General features: G+C 39.2%; 1 protein-coding gene across 1 annotated transcript in view; it reads left to right on the top strand.

Annotated features, from left to right (window-relative positions):
• The first annotated feature begins 3,456 nt into the window (after positions 1 to 3,456).
• LOC145766429 (uncharacterized) overlaps positions 3,457 to 17,883 on the top strand; it is a 122,854-nt gene continuing 108,427 nt past the window's right edge. Inside the window, exons 1-2 of the mRNA XM_082578139.1 lie at positions 3,457 to 3,595; positions 5,376 to 5,589. Coding sequence (XP_082434265.1) covers positions 3,511 to 3,595; positions 5,376 to 5,589 — 299 coding nt within the window. The 5' untranslated portion in view covers positions 3,457 to 3,510. The remainder of the gene's footprint in view (positions 3,596 to 5,375; positions 5,590 to 17,883) is intronic.

The following is a 17,883-nucleotide window of genomic DNA, read 5'->3' as shown; positions in this document are numbered from 1 at the left end:
ATCTGTGATCGTAATGTATTGCATGATGTCACAATGGGCACAAAACAAAACAGTATGATTACTGTTTTGGTGGCGTGCACGCACCTTGTTCATGATCATCAAGCAAGATGAGTTAAACCGGATGTGGACGTTCAAAGGTTAGGAATGTCATTGGCTGCACGACCCACTATTGACTATTCATTAATAGATGAAAGCACTTGAATGAATGTGAAGCTTCGAGGACGGTTTGGACATATATTGTTTTTAATGAAGCTTTGTTATTATTAGCAGATACATTGTTCTGCTTCGCTACTAAGAGCTTTTGAGATTTATGAATTAACGATAGATGTGTTTAAAAATGTGATATTAAATAAGCATCTCTAGAGAGAAGACTTAGCGATATTACAAGTCACCAGAGATTGGCAAGATCACTATTTTGGTAATCTTGCAAATCAAAATCACGATTAAAAAGAGTATGAGATCTTGAAGATCAAGACCAGATCATCAAAACGAGTTGTTCTTGAAGATCAAGATTACTTTTAAAATCAGTTTTGTGTATTTGACAATAAGCAGTTTTTGATCAATGAGGTTGCAAAAAAGAATTTTTACTCGTAAGCAACCTGGTTAAAGGGAGTTGGTATTGTGAACTTTTTGCTACTCAAGCACTGGCCAAACAATAGCAGTAAGTTATTAACTGTTGCTAGTATCATTCATTGCTGTGCAGAGTGGCCCAGCGAATTGTGGATTAAACTTCATATTAAATTTAAACATATTTCCCGACTAAAAGTTATTTGTATTTATTACAGATCTACAGTACAGCATAATCCTAATACAATCGATTATTAAAAATATTCTATAAATTTTCTGAAAAATTAAAGTTACACCTATGGCGATAACTTTAAATGGTATCATTGAAATGCACTGTCATAAGGGGCTATCACCTGTTAAGATTTTCAAGGTTTTGAAAGGGATTGTGAAACATTCTGGTGTACACAAGGTAGTAAAAAGGTTCAGGTAGGTTGGTACCAGCTTACCAAAGGTCAGAAGTACCCCTGAAAGGTGCGTAAGAACCAAAAAACTCATTAACAACATTAGAGAAAAGTTAACGAAATCCTGGAAGGAACTCCAGAAAACTTGCTAAAGAGACTATCCAGAGGGTGCTGGTAAGGGATCTCAATATCAAGCCCTACAAAATTACCAAACGACAACTTCTTTCTGGTGCCACAAAGAAGAGGTTTGAAAAATCAAAGATTCTTTTGAAAAAGCTCTTTAATGGCATGCAGCCATGAGTTCTTTGAACTGATGAGAAATTATACACCGCTCAAGCCATACACAACAGCCAAAATGATAACATTTGGGTTAAATCTGAAGATTCAGTGCCTGTTGAACGTTGAACTTCATTCAGAAGGCAAAAACCAGCTTCGGTAATGGTGTGGACAGGGTTACGTCCACCGTCTCAAAATCTCTTTAATTTTCATCGAGGCTAACCAACATGTTTATCTGATGTTTAAACATGAAGTCGTTCTTTGGGTGAGGAAAGTTATTGGAAAGGAATTACACTTCAGCAGGGTGGAGCAACCTCTCAAACGGCCAGATTGGTCCAAAACTGGTGCAAAGACAATTTCAAGTCATTTTGGCCCAAGGAACTATTGCTTCCATCTTTTGCTGATTTAAGTCTAATAAATTTTGGGTTCTGGTCTATCTTGGAGATGAAGTCCTACGCTGTATCCCACTGAAGTGTTGAGGTTCTGAAGCAAACACTGATCAAATCTTGAGAATAAATTGACGCTAAAACTGTGCATGCCATGTGAGATCAGGTGATCTCTCGTCTTCACCAAGTTATCGAGGAGAAAAGTAGGATATGTTGACTAATTAATTCTTGGATGTTATTAAAGTCAATACATTTTGCTTTTTTTGATATATGAGTTGTTTTTATTGGCCTTCATACTGAAAAAACCTAACTTTTATGTGTCCACACTTCGCTGAGCCACCATGTAGTTTGAGTAGGATCGTAACTTCACACTCACACATAAGAACGTGATCACCTCGTTCGTGTAGCCCAGTGCTTCCCAGTGAGCAGGGAATGGGATAGGATGGGATAGAAGACAGATTTTGGGATGGAAGATGGAAAAAACGTCTTCCCTTCCATTTCATCCCATACCCTGCCAGTGGGTCGCAAAGCAGGGTATAGAATAAAAAGAAAAATTGATATGAAAGATTGAAATTGCCAAGCATGGAAAGGGGTGAAAGATTTAAATGCTGGGATTGAAGACAGTCTTCCATTATTCCGCTTCTATTCCATCATTAACTCAACCGCCTACGAACTGACGTCAGCCGCTTTCGCTCGGACATGCACAAGTGGGGTCTGGCTCCTCTATTGGAATGCGAGTGTGGCGCTATAGAACAGACCGCAGACCATGTCATTTATCACTGCCTAACCCACCGGCCTCCACACGGTACGCATGGACTGAGGGTCTTCCAATCTAACCTGGAAAGACCTGCTCATACGCAGACGACGACGACGATGAACTTTCTAATTATTCTCTGAAAACGGCCTTGTAAGGTCTGGATTTTTTGATGGTGTTCACACTGCCCTGTAGGGCAAGCCTTCTTTTCCGTTACATAAGTTATGTTTACGGTAACTTTTGTTTAAGGTAACCTACCGTGATAAAGTACATTCGATATTTAAACTTTCAAGAGAAGTTCGATTTATGCTTTAGTTGAGCTAATCAATTTGCCTTTCAATCGAACTACTACAGTTTTTACTATCCTACTATCATGTTTTTCATATTTGCATATCTAATATTCCATCCGCAAATATGGTGACATGCACAATGAATGTGAGAGCTTATATTTCACTGACAGATAGCTTTGGACTACATTAAACCTTGATCAGGCTATAAAGTAGCATTGGGCTATTCTTGATAACGAAAACTAAAATTAGGCATGAGATGTCATGATCAAAAAATGTCAAAATATATCAAATGCCTCATTGCTCCCCTTTCTCAGTAACAAAACCCTGCGTACGCCATTGAACGTATCGTAAATACGTGTGGTTTGCTGGGTTGAGTAAGCTCACTACGTCGTCTACGCAAAACATTATGCGACGCCAAGAGTGTTATATCATATTGTTTGTTTCAATACTAAAATTTTTCCAAATAAGCAACCTAGCTGCTGCAAACTAAAAAAATGATAGTCAATGCAAGCTGAGAATGATAGGATAATCTTATACAATATAACTTACTGGCTATTATTAGAAAATGAGCGTTTTTATTTTGTTATCATTTCGTTTTGATTCGAAAAACAGAAACCTTTAACAATCGGACGTAGCCTAAGCCTGGATATGACAAAAAATACATGCAGGACAAAACAGGATAGATACCAAAATATTCACTTTAGCCATAACCTTGTAGCCTCTCGGAAATAATCGATTTCATTTACAAAAGTATATTTTGTTTAACCATAGACTTGTCAAATTTTCAATAATCGTTGAAGTTTCAAGTGAGTAATAACTTTACAATAAAGTGGTTAATGACGTTCCCTCTTAGGAAGAGTATGAGGAACCGCAAGTTTTCTTGGTCATGTGGTGGAATAGTTGCTTTACTTCTTTCTTCAGGTACGCAACGCTAAATGTTGTTTGGACTTGTTTGGTTCTTTCTCTACTGAGAGTACTGTTGTTGTAACATATTGTAGCAGATACAATACTTCCAAACTGAGGCTGTGTTAACCACCCCGTATCCCCACCGGGAGGGCACGGATGATCGACAGCAGTGGCCGAGTGGTTAGCGCGTTTGGCTCGCAGTCGAGAGCCTGCATGTTCGACTCCAGCCACCCGCACTTGCTGTTGTTTCTCTGGGCAAGAAACTTTACGATAATTGCCTCTACCCAGTGATCGATTTCGAGTCATGGGTAGTACCAAATTTAAGTCATAAGTAGAGTAGACAACCGGAAACAGACATTGCCGTCGGCTGCAGCGTGGGTCAGGTGTACGTCGGAAGGCGTACACCGATGCAAAGCGCTCAAGTCCGCTTTCCCGCAATGCAGGATAAAGATATGAAAAACAAACAAACAATTAGAGGTCCGCTCATTTTAGTTTGTCTAATGTTTTTTAATTGTTTAATAAATAGAAGAATACTACAGAAGCTCGATAATCAATAGCTTCATTAAATCATGCAAAGCTGTATTTACTGCTTTCCAAACCCCCGACTGGGTGTCTACCTTTAACCAGGGTTTCCCTCATATTTAGTTCGTGCAGCGCTTTTCGGCTTGTAATTTTACAATTTTTTTTCTTCTATTTTTGTAAAAAATTTTGCTCGCTTAACAACATTTCGTTCATCTCGGCGATATTGGGCAAGAACAGTTGGAGATTAAAGGATTAAAAAGTTTTTTGTGTCTAAGAAATACTTAACCAAATGATGCAATATTTCATAGTAAACAATCAATCTCTAATTGGAGCACCTCAAATAAAATGTTCGAAGTTCTAGCCTGCTGAAAGGCTACAACACATCAGGTTATGGTCTACAAGATTTATTAGGCTATTAAGAAATAAATTATTGAAAACTTTTAACCCAATCCATTTTTAATTTGATAAATTTGGTTACATGAAAGTGTGCAACTTCACAAAAAAACATTGCACCTAAACATGCCTAAAAAATGACCAAAATAAGATTATATTTGTCAAAATTTTCTAGGGGCAATCCCCCCACAGCCCACACCTCTTTTCCGTTTCATTTATTTGGACATTAAGTTTTGCATTGTTTATTTATGTTATAAATTTTACTTTGTTAAAACTCTGATCCTTTCCCAATTTTTTTCTAGATCCCCTTCTGCATTGTTGGCATAGTCTATTAACTTTTTTTTTTATAAAGTCTTAAAAGTTGTTTACTCTTCACTGAAATTATGAATGTAAATTTTCTTTCCACATTAAAAGAGTTTGCCGCCTTAAACACTGTCTGGTCCTATTTTTAAGAGCTTTCACTAAACATAGGAGTCCACTAGTGGATTTCTGGAGGGCCACACGGTCTTGCTTCCAACATCACTACAAGCATAGAAACCAAGCTTATTGAGCTACTATACTCCCGAGCTGGCATTACTTTGAAAGCCCGGTCTGAAATTTTTTATGCGTTTATTACATTGCTGAGACCAAAACATTCGCTCTTTGAGTATAGTCGCTGTGAAATGATCTATCTGGTGTAAAATCAAGCTATAGGAGTAAGACTCTTTTGAGAGGAAGACAAAGGCTTGCTTCTTTTAGTAACTTTTATCTCACCTTCTTCCTCCCCGTTGTAGTGGTGGATGGCTGCGTTTGCATCTTTGCTTTCACTAATCTTCTGTTGCCATTGATAGAATTGTTCGGACAAAGTGTTACGTTTTGGTTACTAACCACGTATGTTTAGTGTGCATCATCTCAGTGGACAGCCAAGCATGCGGACATCAATTATCTGATTTAAGAGGTGAGTTGACTCATCCACAATATCCGGATGATTACGGATCAAACGCGAACTGTCAATGGACAACAATGGCACGCGAAAGGGATCAAGTATTTTTTGAGTTTGATCTTGTTGACCTTGAAGCGGACCGGAATGGAAGATGCTCCTACGATTACGTCAGGTAAAACAAAACCTATGCAAGCAGCATCTTTAGTTTCATTTGATAAAAATAAGCAACGAAAAGTCTCAAAAAGATACCATCAAAGCATTTAAGTCTGCACAATGATTCGCATAAAGCAAATGTAAGAGTTTATCAATACATACATAAAACAACCACCGAAGATGTTTACAAATGCACAGCATTGAAAGACTGCTATAAAACACAATTCAATATTACCAATAGCACGAATTTTCAGTGTGATTCATTGATTCATTTCTTTTGTTGTTTTGTGCATTCTGTAGCGGACGCTGCTAGTCAGCATGCGTGCTCATATGCAGCCGTCAGTGAGACGGCGACATTCCTGGGCATAATTGGCGAGGAATGACCGGGACACGAATTCGTCTTCACTACTGCCTTGTTTATCGACTGAACTTCACTAGGTAGCGCTTGATCACAAGTAGAATCCTTCACAGCTGCGTTGTTTATTGACTCAACCTTTAACTTTCGAAGAACAGAATCCAATAACACCAAAATGAAAGCACCCGAACGACTAATAACTCCACCACCAAAACTTAGTTCAGCATACTGTCGTTCTACTTTATTAACTTAATTCTCAAAGAATAGAATTTGCCATTCGAGTGTAACTTCGGAATTTTAGAACTGCATATTCGTTAGGAATCATGGTTTTAGTTTCTTAAAAGAAACTCTGGTTTTGATTGGGAAGGCAAAGCCCTAAGCATTGCAAGCTCTGCACGCGACCATATAACGCAACACAACGGTAGATCTACGCTTCGATGAAGTACAGTACAGTAGGAATGCGGTTTAGGCATCATACAAAATAGATTGCTAGATTGAATCCCGAGAGCAGCAGCTCGCGGTATTTGTTAAATGAAGAGAATATTCCAGAATCCGACTCGACGCCAGTGAAGCGAAGCGCGTTACGTCAGAGAGAAAGCTCTCGAGCGCTACACACTCAACTTATTGATCGACCGCAGCAATACGAACTAACAAAGTCGCGTATAACATCGAACCCCTTACTTTGAAGTTCAAAGATCACCACTGCGTTTGAATATTTGCTTGCCATGTCAAAAGCCGCCAACACAGTAACACGTAAACCTCCCATCTTCTTTCATGTTAACTTACTGAAACTCAGAGGTCGGCAACCTTTTTCATCAAAAGAGCCATTCTGCTTCATTTTTCAGCAAATACGACCAGCAGAGAGCCAAAAAACGTAATAAACGTATTTCGTGATATTTGTGTAAATATACAGTAAATTACAGCAAATTTTTTCGGTTGAGAAATGATTCTTTTATGTGTAGCCCACCACAATCACCCTCTGTAAACGGTTGTCTACGCTTAACAATTTCTTGAGCTACTCAAAAACTAGCAGTACTAGTTTGGCATTGGCTTTTGTTTATTTATTAATACCTTCCTTATTCCGCTTCGCTTTTTGCGTTAGTTTCAATTCTACTTTCTTCTGCTCACCTCCAGTGGGATAGCCTACTTTGCAGCAAATGTTCTATGCCATTTTTGAAAATCTTTTGTAAGTCATGTATTTTATTGTTTTCGAATTTGTCCCCTCATTAAGCATACAGCACAGATATACCAACATCAGTTGCATTGAATGCAAAGTTGTCTGTTCTAATCTAAATCTTCTGTTTTCGCCTAAAAATTTTCTAGTTTTTTTTTTTACTTTTGCATGGCCACTGATAGAAAAGACTAAAAGCTGTAAACTGACATGATGATGAAGACAAAACTTAAAAGGCAAAACTTTTCAAAAAATTCTGTAATTTTCTAACAAAATATAACTCAATGAGGGCTCATTATTGCATCATATTGTAAAAATAGTAAATTATGCTTTTATACGATTATATATTTCACACGTGATCATTGTCAAATTAATTAACTTCTTCATCATCATTACGTTCCTTCCTCGTAATGAGGGTTGGATACAATGCGCCATTGTTCTCAACCATGAGCTGTTCGTACTGCATTTTCATAACTTAATTTTGTCCATTTAGTGATGTTTGATGTCCAAATCATTCTTGGTCTACCTTTGTTGCTTTTACGGTTTATCTTCCCTTCTATTAATGATCTTTGTAACGAGTTTTGCCTTATTGTGTGTCCAAAATACTTTAATTTTCTTCTTTTGATTATTTGTAAGAGAATTTTGCTTGAATTAAATTTGGATAATACTTCATTGTTAGTGATCTTTTGTTTCCATGAAATTCTTAACATTTACCTGTATGACCAGAGCTCGAAGGCATCGATCCGTTTTTCTATTTTTTGTGACACTGTCCAAGTTTCAGAGTTGTATAAAAGGGTTGACCAGACATAGCATTTTAATATTCGTTGACGAATTGATAAATTTAAACTTTGATTGATTAAACCATTTTTCACTTTTCCAAATATAGTTCTTGCCATTTATATCCGTCTTAAAATGTCATGTTCACACCTCCCATCTTCAGTTATTAAATGTCCAAGATAAGAAAAAGATTTAACTTTTTGTATATTTTGATTGTCAATTATAATTTGGAGTAGCCTACTGGAGTGTCTGGTGATTTTGAGATTATCATTGATTTAGTCTTTTTAGCGTTAATTTTCATATTAAATTCTTTTCCAATGAACATTGTCCAATATTTCTTGAAGATCTTCTTGTGATTCAGCCAAAAGAACAGTATCATCAGCATAGCGTAAATTTGTTATGTTCAATCCGCCAACATTTACCCCTTTCATACCATCAATGCGTCGAAAAATCATTTCTGTATAGTATACACATTAAAAAGACATGGAGAGAGTACACATCCTTGGCGTACTCCACGCTTGATATCAATTCCTTTAGACAAATCTTTTTCATGCGAATAAATGCTTTAAAATTGATCATAAAACGTAAGTCTTTGCCATTCATACCAATATTAGCCAAACAGTGAATCAGTTTCTCATGGTTAACTCTATCAAATGCTTTCTCATAATCAATGAAACATGCATATACATCTTTATTTACTGCATTGTAACTCTAACAAATCGTTCTGAAATTAAGTATTCCCACTCGTGTTCCTTTACCAGTCATAAATCCACTTTGAGTCATGCTAACCTCATTCTCAATAGTTTTACGATTTCTTAACAAAATTATTTTCAACAGAATTTTCAATACATGACTGATCAAACTTAATGTTCTAAAGTCACTGCAGTTCTTTGCTTTGGATTTCTTTGGTAGTCTGACAAAAACAATTTCATTCATTTCTTCAGGTATAAATCCAGTCATGTAAATTTCCTTACATAATTTGTGTATGCGTTTGACACTTAAGCCATTGAGTGCTTTTAGCATTTCTGGATAAATATTATCCTTTCCTGCAGCTTTATTACATTTCAGATCTTGAATGGCTTTCTCAACTTCAGATATCAATATTTCTTCTCCTTCATTGTTGGTAATTTCAGGCTTACATGTTCTATCATCATCATATAATTCTGTTACATACTCTTCCCATCTACTCTTTATTTCCTCTTCCTCAAATAATAATTTTCCTCCTCTATCCATGATGCAACTGTTTGCTTGTTCAGCTGTCTGTAAACATGTTAGCTGTTTAACTTGGTTGTGTAATTCAAGTGACTTATGAGATGTTTCTAGTTGTTCTATTTCACTGCATTGATTTTCCCATCACCTTTGTTTAGTAGGGGTGGGCAAATAAAGGCATTTTGATCATAGTATTTCCAGGACCCAATTTTTTCATGGCCATTTTTCTCTTTGAATAAGAATCCGATGAGTTCTTTTGTCTATGACGTCATTATAGGTTGGTTCAGCGGCCATTTTCAAAATGGCCGCTAAAAAATTGATATTTTCCATCAATCAGATGAAGATTTGATCATATGGGTCATGTAATATGTCTAAACATAGGTTGTTTGGGGCGTAGATTCTTAAAATTAACTCAGTTTTGCGATTCACTGCATTGCTGTGGCGATATCATCTGAAAGTACGAAAAAAAAAACGCTTTTTACATGAAAAATTAAAAATTTTTAGTGTGTTTCACCATCTAACAGAAAATAATCATACGAATATCTCATTGACAATCATTCCCGCATAATTACACATGCTAGGTCATATAATTCTGCTCAAAAGAGAGAGAGAGTCCACAGTCGTCGTAATGTTGGATACTGGCTTTAGTACATTTTTAATGGAGGACTTCAGTTCTTCTGCCCCAAATTTTTCAACCCGGTATCGTCCGTCAGCCGCCTTAACTCGTCTCATTTGTCGAATTTCGGGTGCTTCGGCTAAAAGTTGTTTTCCACTCAAACATTCCAATAAATCAAGCGATGTACTTGTAACTGCTAACCCTAACCTAACACTAACTCTAACCCAAATGTCCTGTCGACCAAATGTCTTGTCGACCAAATGTCTGTCGACCAAATGTCTTGTCGACCAAATGTCTGTCGACCAAATGTCTTGTCGACCAAATGTCTTGACGACCAAATGTCTTGTCGACCAATTGTCTGTCGACCAAACGTCCTGTCGACCAAATGACTGTCGACCAAATGACTGTCGACCAAATGACTGTCGACCGTCGACACAGCGTGAATGACCGTCGACACAGCGTGAACACACACAGCTGTCGACACAGCGAGTCTGTCGACCAATCGACTGGCCACCATGTAGACAAAGGAGCCTAAGGTCAGTAAGTATGATGAAATTACACACAGAAGAAGTCTAAGGCGCTTTCAGACTACACCTACACGTAAGTTCACAGAAATTGAAATCAAAAACCTTTCACACTACACATAAGTTGACGGAAGCTCACGGAACTGTTTTTCCCCTAATTCAAACCGTTCTTGTGGTAGACCACTATGATATGGCAGAATATGGCGATTGTATAAGGTTTTGTTACATCACATTCAGAAGTTTTTTTTCAGCTCAAGATACCGGTAACTTCCTATAAAGGTGGAGATCTACCTCTTCGACTCTGTTGCTCATTTCGTTTCACACAGAAAGCAAAATAGCTTGCAAACAAAAATGGAAAACATTATCGTTCTGACTAAACCACCACAGTGTCAAAAAAATCTGAACGGCAGGATTTGCAGCGCTAAAAGCCAACACCCACGGGATAAGCCGCTAACCTCAAAACTTTCAATAGCCTAGCCTAAGAACCTGGAACCAGCGAAACAAAAAATTGGGATGTAAGTTTTCTTGAGCTGACAGAAGTTCGCGTGCCATTTTTGCTTCATGTGTGAAGTTCAGTGAACGAAGTTCGCGGAAGTTGACAACAGCCACGAGCTAAAAGTACAAAAACGAATATCCGTGAACTTCCATGCAGTTTGAAAGTGCCTACTCAATCTTCCTGGTAACATGGTTGCATATAACAAGAAGCTCAAACGATCATTGGCGTAATAAATACACAAATAATAACCTAAAAATGATCTTTTCTGCAGAAAAATACAAGAAGGTGTCATGCCAGGTAGCTAAAAGTGCTTTTATTGTAATCTTTGCCCAAATGGCATTGGAAAAAATGGGTCCTGAAAAATCGACCTGAATTTGCCCACCCCTATGTTTAGCATCTTTGCATAATTGGGATATTTCCTTATTTAAAGCTTTATATTTCTTGTGATTAATTAATTTGTTTTTCTTTCTCAGTTGCATTAAGTCAAGTATCTTCTCCGTATTCCAAGGCTGTTTAATATTTTTCCTCTTTGATGGTAGAATGTTAGTAGCTGCATCATTTAAGGTTTCTTTAATTGCATACCAACTTCTGTCAATAGTTTTTTGTGCAATTACTTGAGGAATTTCTGTTTGCTGTAATAATTCAAATTAATTGTTGAATGTAATACTGAATTTCTCTCGATATTGTTCATTTTTAAGCATGTTCATGTCCATATGTTCTGACATATTTGTTCTTTCCACTCTTTTTAACTTTGTTTGGATTTTTATAACAACTGGATGTGGTCAGACATTATGTCACATCCTGGATACGTTTTAACTTGTTTTACTGCGTTTCTGAAGCTCTGGTTAATCATAACATAGTCATTTTGATTCCGAAATTGATAACCTGGACTTTGACATGTATACAACCGCCTAGCAGAATGTTGAAAAAGAGTGTTTGCTATTACTTGGTCACAGCGGTAAACCATAATCTCTTCGTGGGAAAATTGTAACATAAGATTCTCGCATCCGTTCGTCTGTATGCAATGACCGAAAAGAAACACTCTTTTGAAACTTCTATTCAAAAATGTATTTCTGTAAAATTAGCCCGCGGCTATCGAAAATGGGTGCAACGCGATACACCACTAAAAACTTGTCATTACAATACAAACTATTTAGATAAAAGAAGGAAATTTCGTCCAGCTGGCAGCACTAAGCAAAACAGTTAAATATGCGACTAACTTTCAAGCAACAATTTTACAAATGAGAGAATAATTTACAATATTCCACATCGCACGTAAGCAAAAAAGAATTTAAAGACAATTGTGAGCCAATAAATAAAAACACGCGATACACAAATTGTTTGAATCACTCACGTTTAAGTTAATACGCAAATACAAAGGGCATGCAAAGAATGAACAGCGATAAGAATAATACGCGACGATACATGAAATTGGTACCATAGGTACACACTAAAATGACGCTATATACAATGGTTGCTATAATAACCGACTGTTCTGGGCTCAGACAAGTGTCGGCCAGCGCAGACAAAACCAGGCTCAAACCCTAACACTTAAGTGTTCTTTACGGGGGTGAGGCACGAAATATCCCTCAACAGGTAGTCTACTTTCACTTTCCCCGTACTCTCATCATAGTTGCAGACGGCAACTGTAGCTTTACGAACCACAGGCTTCCCTTTCCTAATTTGTGGAACTACCTCATGTATCCTCCCAAGTTGATACTTTCCACGTTTACCAATGTCTTGGAGAAAACCCACCACTACAAATTAACCAGGCTTTAAATTCTCGGCCATTTGTTGCCATTTTTTCCGGCCCTGGAGACCTGGCAAGTAAAAATCGATCTATTTACTCCAAAACTGCTGAGAAAGTGACAAATTGAACCGATAATCTCTTCTTAATTGGTCACGATCATGTGGTTGCCCAACAGCACAGTATGGGTCTAAGTATGGAGTCAAAAGTGAGGCAGGGGTGATGACAGTAAAATCCCTAGGGTCGTCACTCAAAGGTACCAAAGGGCGTTCGTTCACGATCCGAACGGCACTGCCTGTGTACGTAAGCAGTTCAATAAAATTGGGCTTACGTATTGAAGAGTCCAAAATGTGAAAAAATGCAATTTTAAATTGTTTTACCATTGCCTACCAGGCGCCACCTTGCGCCGGAGCATACGGAGGTATAAATTCCCAGTTTATCTCCCTCTGTCTCAGGGCGTTGTGAGATTCAGCTTATTTTATCAACTCGGGTAACTTCTTAGATGCTGCCTGAAAGGTGCTTCCATTATCGGAATAGATAGCATTAACCTGCCCACGTAAATCTGTAAACCTTGTGAAGGCAAGTAAAAAATCACTCAGCGACAATGACGTAACCAGCTCAACATGGATAGCGCGAGATGCCATACATGTGAACAAGAGTCCCCAAGCTTTTTTGTGACTCCTACCTTCAACAAAAGTTAAAGGTCTAAGATAGTCTAAGCCGCAATCAAAGAAGGGTTTCCTATGCGCAGTTGTGCAAGACAAAGGTAAAACAGACATCAGCAGCCTTATAGGTCGCACTTTTTCAATCGCACATACACCACAGTCATTAAGATACCTCTTCACGGAGGCATTATACCATTAGCGATCCAAAACTTCTGTTGCGTAGACAACAAAGTGTGCTGAACTCCACAGTGCGCATTTCGATTATGATGCAACAGTACAACAAGCCTAGTGAAGGGGTGTTTCGAAGGCAAAACAATCGGATGCTTTGCTTCTATAGAGATCTCGGGAAAATTACTTAAGCGCACTTCAATGCGGATTACACCAGCGTCACTTTTTAAGTGAACGCAGTTCTTTCAAGCGTTCCTTTTCACGTTGCGAAGCGCCAACACTACCCCGCTTTATCACTTCCTCAAGTGCATCCAGCGATCGTTTAGTCATTAAATGTACCACATCGCCATACACGCTCTTCTGAACAAACTTCACAGTCAACTCTAAGGCTCTATTAAGATAAGAGGCGTCCAGTTTTGGCTTCACAAGCTACGCTTTCTCGTTTTACAGCACAAAAATTCAACAAAGGCAACCAAATAAGCGATCCTCTTTTTCATAACATACAAAGAAGGTGCGGCCTCGATCAATCTGTGAAGGCCACCCTGTCATACGTCAAGCGACTCCTCTTCGTCACAAAGATATAGGCTATGGACAGGTACTGAAGTGGCATTTTCTACAGATGGAATTTCTTCACACTGATAAAGAAGACTAGAACCATTCAACCACAACTCTCGAAATTCTTTCTTTGTAATGAGATTTGGCCTTGTGCCAACATCAGCTGGGTTCATATCGGTAGGGCAGAAACGTCAATCCTGGGCTCCAGACAACAATAAAATATGCTCAACTCGACGCGTAATAAACTTATTCAAACGTAAATCAGGGTTTTTAACCCACTGCAACACAGTCCGAGAATCACATCAAAAATACTTAAGGCAGTCAGGCATCTTCAATGCCTCGTAGGCTTGCTTCACGAGTCTTGCTGTATTCAAAGCGGCAACAAGCTCTTTCCTAGCTATTGGCCAAGAAAACTGATTTTTTACAACAATGGTAGATTTACCCAAAACGAAAGACACACTAGGAACTTCGCTGACCAGTCTACGTAAGTAAACAACAGAAGAGAAAGCTTGATTCGAAGCATCACTAAACCCATGCAATTGATATGAAACAACATCATCCGGACTACACACACCAGAGTTTGCAAAATACCATCTCGGTAACAAAAAATCCTTAGGCAGGTCCAAAGAGCGAAGCCACGACTCCCACTCTTTTACAAAGCTATCAGGGACCTCGGTGTCCCAATCAAACTTGTCTATCGCCAATTGCTGAAGTATCAGGCGTGCTTTCAGAAAAAATGGCGCTCCAAAGCCTAGCGGATCAAAATTTTGTCCAAGCTGACTGAGCATACTTCGGCGCGTGTGTTTAGCTAAGGGCTTTAAGGAACATGCGATACGCATCTCGTCAGACTCGGTTTGCCACACACAACCCAATGTCTTCGCTGATGGCAAAGTCATATTTTCAGTCTGAAAGTCAACATCACGAATCAAACGTGAGAGCATCTCATTATCCAAATTTGACAAGACAATCATAGCCTCCTTGTTAGCACTCCACTTAACAAGTTTAAACCCACGGCTATCAAACAAAGCAATTGATTCATGAGTGATTTGCTGAGCTTCCTCCAAGCTATCAGCCGAAAATATAAAATCATCCATGTACATATTATTTGCAATATTGCAGAGAGTCAGTTCACCAGCACCGCTGGGATTCTGCTCGATCATTTTCTTTATAGCCAAGCAAGCGATATATGGGCTACTCTTTATTCCCCAAGGGTGTACGCAAAAACGAAAGGGTACCATTCTACCATTTTCAAGGTCATCAAATACCATTCAAATCCTTTTACATTTTCTGCTTCACCAGCACGCTCAATATAACCATTAGATTTAAGATCCTTCATGATGTCAGTAAGGAAATCACGAAGTTCAGGTTGTTTTAAAGCCTTCTTCCTTAAAGCAGCAGCTCTATCTGACGCCAACACAAAATTGTTAGGTAAATCAATATCTTCCTTCAACGGTACAGGTATCTCAAATCGACCATCTTTCAACTCAATATTCGGTTCAACAAGTTCTCTAGCCAAAATGTCATTGCGAGACAAATCACAGATTTCATTTTGCAAAGTCAAATCCTGAATGATTTTATTCAGGTCTGCTATTTCCATATCACGAGACTCAATTTTACGCTGAAAGCCAGAGATGACATCCGACTCTGAAGACGTCTGCACTCTGCACACGTTAGCAACGCTTTCATCTTGGGTGACTTACCACCACAAGCCAACCAACCAAGAGGAGTGAGTAAAGCATGCGGTTCACTACGATTTTCACCAACACGCTCTTCTTTAGCCCACATCAAATAAGCGTTGTCTTTGCCAATCAGTACATCTACAGTACTACAATCATTCAAATGAAACATATTCACGTCATGAAAATGACGGAAACCACTTAAATCTTGCTTATGCGGTAAAGTTTTAACATCGTCAGCCCAAGCTGGTTTAACCACCGAAGTTATATCACAAAACAGTTCATCTGTCTCTAGCAACTGGATGTTGAGTTTAACAAGGTCAGCACAAGTAGGTTTCTGACCAGCCAGAGTATCCATTTTAAACGACGCTTTATCATACGGTTTAACGCCAAGTTCGCTCACCAAATCACTCGAGACAAAAGTCAACTGCGAACCAGGATCACGCTGACAATACACCAACTTCGATTTGCCAGTCATTGGATTCAAAACACGAGCAGCAGTAATGCCGTTAAAAGCTGCTTTAACATTTCCAATCTTAACATTACGCACAGAAACTCTGGCACCAGCATCATCTTTGCCGACCGAATCCAGAGAATCACGTGACGTCACATAAAAATCATGCCGAAGAAAAAAGTGTTTCCTATCGTTGTTAGGCCCACATTGACGACAGTTATTTGCATGATTACAGTCCCTAACCATATGCTGGCGCAAACAATTCAAGCATTTTCCAGCTTTCACAACAATATCTCCCCGATCTTTAGGTGTCAAGCGCAAAAAATCTTTACAATTAGAGAAAAAATGATATTCAACTTGACCACGTGACGAACAATAAATACATGCCGGTAGATCTCTACGTCTGGCCACACCACCGCGCGGTGCGCCAACAGCAGTCGAGTACTGCAAACTCCATGAAATCACATTATCATGGGGTTTTACGGACGTCTGCCTAACATGAAGGCAATTTTCCTTTGCCAAACTTTTTAAAATGCTGCGACTCACTAGAATCGCCCATTAGCATAACAGCAAAATCAGTCGATTTGCGCGTTTCCTCCCGTACTACAAATTCAAACAAACTCTGAAAAGTAGGATTATTAGTGACACCATACTGATCACCCAAAAAGTCAAGATAACGCTGCTTAGCGTCAAACGGGAGTCGCTTAGCCAAATCCAAAACAAAACGTCCTTCCAATTTGTCACGCTGACCATAAGCTTGCGCGTAAAGCGTACACTGCGACAATTCATCTTCAAACTCTTTCAAATCACTGGAAGAGATCGAAGTCAATTTGCTACCATAGCGATACTTTCTAATTTCTGGTTCGGCGAAAAGACCTCCACGAACTCCAAAACGCTGGGACAAGCGAGCTAACGACATTTGTATCCTGTCTTCTTCTGACAAGCCAGGAGTGTCGGAAACCAAATGAGCAATCGTTTGAGCAGCTGTTCTAACACAAGCTGCTTGTAACAAAGTCAAACGAGTTCCTTTAAAGGGCGAAGCTGCCATCAAGGCCGTGACACGATTTTTAAAGAAGACAAATGGCATATTATTACCATCGTAACCAATCAAGGCAGCCTTATCGAAAAACGTCCTACTATTTTGGTATTCAAAAAAGCAATCCTGCTGTTGAGAACTCGATTTAGCGGGAGAAGACAAGCTATATCCCTTAAGGGGCTGAGGGGGCTAAGTCAAATGCACAGCCCGATCACGATCCTCACACACGTTAAAATCAGTAGACGCAACACGCCTCTCACAACCACTCAAATTACGTGTAGCTGGGCGATCAAAAACTAGCGGCGCAGAAAACTGTGAAGAGGGCAAAACATTACTTCTGATAGCGGCCCCGTGACCTGCACGCTCTGGGGGAGGAGTTCGGCTATAATTTACAGGCCTTGGCTCTACAGCCTTCGGAAGACCCTTAGCCGCGGCCTCGAGACCTCCTGAAACAGCTTGAAAACGTGTGGGTTGCACTGGTCCACTTACAGATTGAACAGGCGTCTGGAAAAGGTTATGTAAATTAAACTGTGATTGATGTTCACTTCTGAAATGCCTAGAAGAGCCCTTCTTAGAGCTACGCCGGGAGCCCACCTCTGATCGATATTCAGCTAAAGCTACCTCCTTACGTTGTTCAGCCCTCAACTGTGCGTCTTTGAGTGCGAACTCAGCAGCTCTCGCTTCGGCTTTCGCGGCAGCCTCAGTTCGTATGGCCTCAGCTCTCGCGGCGAGAGCTGAGCTCGTATGGCCTTCGCTCTCGTGGCAGCCTCAGCAGCTCTCGCTTCGGCTTCATCTTGTATCTGGAGCTCCTCTCGTCTTAGCTGTAGGTTAATTTGTGCCAATATCCGAGACGAACTCCTAGAC

This window comes from Aplidium turbinatum, chromosome 3, assembly GCF_918807975.1.
Source record: "Aplidium turbinatum chromosome 3, kaAplTurb1.1, whole genome shotgun sequence".
In the NCBI taxonomy this organism is placed as follows: domain Eukaryota; kingdom Metazoa; phylum Chordata; class Ascidiacea; order Aplousobranchia; family Polyclinidae; genus Aplidium; species Aplidium turbinatum.
This window is presented reverse-complemented; position numbering and strand designations above follow the sequence as displayed.